Source organism: Mercurialis annua, linkage group LG2, assembly GCF_937616625.2.
Source record: "Mercurialis annua linkage group LG2, ddMerAnnu1.2, whole genome shotgun sequence".
NCBI lineage: Eukaryota > Viridiplantae > Streptophyta > Magnoliopsida > Malpighiales > Euphorbiaceae > Mercurialis > Mercurialis annua.
Window position 1 is genome coordinate 47423038 of NC_065571.1, and position 6000 is coordinate 47429037.

The 6000-nt window shown below is 29.1% G+C and overlaps 1 protein-coding gene across 1 annotated transcript; it reads right to left on the reverse strand.

Annotated features, from left to right (window-relative positions):
- Positions 1-3559: 3559 nt before the first annotated feature.
- LOC126668642 (BAHD acyltransferase BIA1-like) lies at positions 3560-4987 on the reverse strand. Its single transcript, XM_050361829.1, has one exon. It carries the CDS (start codon positions 4985-4987, stop codon positions 3641-3643), a length of 1347 nt encoding a protein of 448 aa, XP_050217786.1. The 3' UTR covers positions 3560-3640.
- Positions 4988-6000: the final 1013 nt, after the last annotated feature.

Sequence of the window (6000 nt, forward strand, 5' to 3'; positions counted from 1 at the left end):
AATATAGTATTATATTCTTTTATATTTTAAAAAATAATTATTTTTATAGATTTTTGTATACTTCTTATATACCATATGTATATTTCTAATATATATATTACCTAAATGGTCACATGCATCAATAATCTAGCCAGACTTTTTTTAATGAAAACGTTTTAGGCAAATTTTATGTTGGATAACTAGTACATGTATTAATTTGAATCCCTTTTGACTAACCAATATTTGAAACCTTTTTGGCTGGCATCCTAAAATAACTGGAGCAAAATTTATCAAATTGGTTTCCAAGTTATAGCTGCACAAAGGAAGCAAAAAGAGAGAATAGGGGCCTAATTTCAGTAAAAAAAATAGCAGACAATAAAGAAACTAGAATTAAACAATAAAACATCTTAAAATCAACAAAAAATTACAAATCATTAACAAAAATCACAGCCAAACAATTGAAAATTCAGTTACAATCATCATAAGAAAATTTTCACATTGTCAAAACCCATAGCAAGAGAACCACCTGCAAAAGCAAGGTCGCTGAGACGGCCAAGAAATAGCATAGAAATCATGGAGTGAGAGTAGAGAACAAGAGCAGTGAGTATCCATAAGACTAGGGTAAAGAGTGCCACTAATGATACGCCCAAGTGGGTACCAACTCTCAAAATCAAACCAATTCCAAAACTCATAAAATCCTTTCTCTGTCAATAAAGGGGTAGTATGATTTAATTGAAGTAAGGATCGAAATCATGAATCATGGATTCATAACCAAGGACACTAAATAAAGGAGTAATGAAGGCCAAAACATAGACAAGACAGAGGATTGCGACACGAATCAAGAGCTGTTGTTGCTTGGTTTTGAGCTTGAATGACTTGAAAAATAATGTACTAAACAGATCTGATTTTGGATTTTTCAGTCTCATGGTTACTGCTGCTCTCATTTATTCGGAAATTGAATGGAGTGATGAAAATGGGAAGTAAGTGTAGAGAGAAAAAAATGGGCCATCAAGTGCTGGGTCAAAATAAAATGAACCCATTAAGTATAAAAATATGATTAAAACTTTGGATCAAAAAAAAAGAAAGAGTAAGTATTTTTGGGAATATTTTGCCAAAACAAGTGCTCCTTCTAATTTCCTCATATGTCATTAGTGATTCTGTTCTCTAAAGATGAGATATTTTTACTCTTATGGGCTGTAAGGATAACAAAGCTCCCGGGCTCAATAATTTCTTTTACAAAAAGCTTGGAAGATTCTTAAACCGGACTTTCTCTAATAAATCTATACTAAACTAATAATAAATTTATTTTTATAGTAACCGAAAGTAAATAGACAGTAAATTAATAATAAATTTATTTTTTTAGTAAATATAAAGTAAATCGATAGTACATTAATAGTAAACATATTAAAATTAATTTCGTATATAAAGAAAATACGGATAATAACTGAGCAAAATAGTTTACTATATCTTAATATTTTCGACTAGTAAACTACTCGTACACTTTTTTTTTAGTAAACTGAAAATAAATTGATAGTAAATTAATTATAAATTTATTTTTTCAATAAAACTAATAATATATTAGTCAAACTAACTTCGTAGATGTTTATAATACTAAGGGACAATTACAATTTTTTCCATGAGTTTAGGTGCAAAATAATACTACCGCCATGACGTTTAAAAGTAAATTGTTTATCCCCTGACTTTTGATCAAATTCATTATTCCTCCTTCAATCAGTTAATTTCGTTAATTGACTTTGTTAAAGAATCTTATTGTTAAAAATTAAGTTCAATATAACCCTTAATATTTATTTTTCTTCAAAAACTCCATAAAACATTAAAAATCCTGATACTAGAAAATATATTATTGTTTATTAATAGTTTTAAATTTTGTAAAATGATATTATGGATTTTTCAAAAGAAAAATAAATTTAGGGGTTAAATTGAATTTAACTTTTAACAATTAGACGTTTTGACCAAGTTAACCAAAGGAAGGGGCAATTATAGTAAATTTGATCAAAAAACTAATAATTTACTCTAACTTATAATTCAAAAAAGAAAAAACTAATTATAACTTTTTGTTTTCTCAAATAAACTAATAGTTAACTAATAATAAAAAAATTAAGTAAATCAACAGTAAAATAATAGTAAATTTATTTTTCTAATAAATTAAAAGTAAACAAACTGATATTAATTTTCATACATGTTTTATAATACTAAAAGTAAACTAAAAAATAATTTACTTCATCTTTATAATTTAAAAAATAAACTAATGGTAAATTTGTTTTTTTAATTAAACCGATAGTAAACTTTTTTGTTTGTAAACCGTTAGTAAAGCGATAATACGCTTAAATTAAAAAAAAATTGAAAACCATATTTTTGCAATCAAAAAGTCTAATTTTACTACTTTTAAGAGTCAAACCGTATTAATCAACTAAAGTTTGTCAACCCGTATTTTTCAAATATTTACACACCATATGAGTATTTGTCAAAAACACAGCTTATATAATTGGTTAAATGTTGGGTTCATTTAAAATTTAAATGTGTTATACCCGCAAATATTTAAATTTACACTAATATTTGTTTTCAGAAGGTTTATGTTGTAACATTGATACCGATGTTGAATCTTTGGTACCAATTGTCGTGACCGGTTCGTGACCGGATTGGTATGCGCAGCGGAATTGAAACCATTGGTAGGTATTTAATAATGGATTTGATCAACAAATAACAATATAGCAAAATAATAAATAACACAAGAGATTTACGTGGTTCTGCTTTAAAGCGTACATCCACGGGCGAAAGATTCGAGCCATCCACTAATCATCAAAAGGAGTACAAAATTGGTGGAGAATCACCAAATAGAGAACATCTCTAGTAAATATGCCCTTAGAAGAAAATCCACAAAGTGTTTCTCTCTCTACAAGAAGCAACCCGAAAGGGTAAGAATTAACTTATATTCCTCACATCACACACACCCCCTTTTCCCCTTATTCACATCAATGTCTACATTGTGTGTTCGGTTTTTGGTGTCTTCTAAAAGGTGAATAAGGTAGTGTATATATAGTGAATAAATAGTCTATATGGCATTAGGAATATTAATCCTAATTGGAACTATACTTCCTAGTTAGCCAATGATAACAAAGTTATCCTTCTGATCCCAAACACTTCATTAATAGAGTCCTAATACAAATAGGAATTAGAATTTTAAGCATATTCCAACAATTTATTAATAAATTTTCAAAAAAATGTAAAATCAAAAATAAATTATACAAAATTTCTTGTCTAAAAACAATTTAAGAATATTAACAATTTTTATTAATTATTTATATAATAAAACTATCAATTATCCTATGACATTTAGGAATTCTCATAATGATAAAAAATTGATTTCAAACTAATAAAATTAATATAATAAATATGTTATTGTCCATTTTAATTATCATTATTGCAAATAAAATTGATACAAAAAAAATATATTTTAAAAATTCGAATGAGCTTTTATAAAAGACAAAATTTAGAGCAAATTACATTGCCGTTCAACTTAAAATTTTAAAAAATTGCCAAATAATTATTCCTCTAAGTAGTATTCCGCCCCTCCTGAATTAAAGTTCTGGTTCTGTGTGAGTGTAGTTTATGAAGGTCCGCCGCATATAAGAATTTCTACCTACAGACACGATGGGTGAGCCTTTATGTCGCCATAGCTAACGCTAGGATTTATACAAGCAAATTCAAGTAACTCTTCATTTCTTTCAAACAAGTCCATATCTTCTTCACCCAAAGACATCCAAACTTCAATTCCTTTTCCATCCTTTGTATCGATCATCACTATATAATTCTTTAGCACCAAATTTGTGGCAATTGCCCATTTTGGATTTCCCCACCCAAAATCAATCTCATAAAATGGAAATCCACACAAACTTGTAAATGTATATAAATCTACATTATCTTTATTATGCATTTCTCCGAAATCCTTCGCAAATTTTAGTATTCCTCCGAAGTTCGTAGCTGTTTGACCTAAATTCGCGATATCTTCGGACACCCTGTCCAACCCTTGTCGTAAAAGAGAAACTAAATTTGATAGCTCTAAATCATTTCCGACCTTTGTTTTCGCCAGGAATTTCCCCGACAGGTTTCCGACGAAATTATGAGGCAAAGGCGTGACGAATCTTTTTCGAAGGTTAACAGCTTGTATAACAACAGATTCTCTTGCAAATAACTCGGATTGCTTTGATTTTGTTATGTTCATCAAACATTTCCATATAAATGCAGTCACAGCTTCAACACGGGTCGGGTTTTGCACATGTACGCTAGCAGCTTTCGCCTTCAGAGCAGAGACCTTCGACGCCATGAAAACAAATCTGTTTGTTTTACACTTTGGCATCCTTAGCGACGGTGGAGGTGGTAGGATTAGAGGATCTTTTAGCGACGGAATTATAGTATCAGCGACAAAATGTGGAATCAACGACGACGTGGAAGCCACGGAAAGAGATTTAGCGGCCCAATTCATGAGGAATATCACTAAAGAGGCAGCATCAGTAATCTTATGAGAAAGACTAACACCAATTGCTAATCCACCACATGAAAAAAAGTTTACTTGAATTATAGCGCCTGTTAATACAGAATTTAGCTCAACATGAATTAATTTCGAAAGCAAATCATGATCGGGTTGTTCGAATATTTCCGAAATGGTACAATCTATTTTCGCTTCCACATAATCAATACCGTAATCGTTACATTCTACGAAAGAATTGTTTACAACATGACCAGCTAATGGATAAAAAATATTAAGAGCTTCTGATAAGGATAATTTCAGCTTTTCAGACTGTTGTTTTTGAATATTAATTTTTTTGACATTTTTCAAAGATGGGTAGAAGAGAATTACAGGTGTGGACATGGCAAAATTTAACTGATCAAAGAGGGAGAGGTTAATAAGTCTATTGTGTTGAGGAGTTGGGGAAGATGGTTTGATTGTTTCTTTTGTGATAATATTTACTTTCACTGATTTTGCCATGTTAAATTGATAATTTAATTGGGTTTCATTTGCATATCTAGCTATTTATATTATAGAAATTTTGATCCTTATGACTGAAACTAAATTAATTTTGGTAACTCATCAATACGTTAATTAAGTGGAGCTAATTAATGGCAAACTGTTTAATTTCTCTATGTTTATTCTTTTTGGTAAGGTGATTTTTATCAGGATAAAAGGTGTGGTGCCTTTAAATTTTAAGCATTCACTGTTACATTAGTGTGGCAATGGTAACATCAAATTAACACCTGCAGTTTCAAAACTATAGAAGTATATATAATGAAATTAAATCATTAATTAAAATTGTCAGACATTGTAAAAATATAAAATAAAAGACAGTTTCATAAAATTTAAGAAAATTATTGCAGTCAAAGAACTGTTACAGCTGATATGAATATAATGGATTTAAAATCGTAGAAATGTATGCAGCCATTTAAAATTTAGTGTCAAATTTGTCTTCTGTAAGAGACCTACATGGTTCGAGAATTTAAATGTAAAATGCTTAAAGGTGTAATATCATAATTGGAACACGTTCAGAAAAATCTCATGAACGCTATCTAATAAATCTAGGCAAAATGAACTTATTTATCCACAACTATAGGAGTTTTGCCAAATATATCATGATATTTGAATTTTGCCAATTTCGTCCATTGTTTATTTGATCATTGCTAAATATACCCAAGGCTTGGATATATTTGGCAAAATTTAAATGAGCCTTGGATATATTAGCAAAAATCGAATAAATGATAAACTAAAATAGCAAAATTTAAAGATCATAGTATATTTGACAAAAAAATTATAGTTGTGGGTTGACAAGTTCATTTTGCCATAAATCTAAAATAACAATATTAGTATATTCACCAACAGTTAGCCAATGTTGTTATGAGAATATAAATTATATTTAGTTTATTTTAATATCTATTTGTGTATATATTTACTTATTTATTAGTTGGCTTAATGGTAAAAAAACCCAAATCTTTACGACTTGTTGCAAT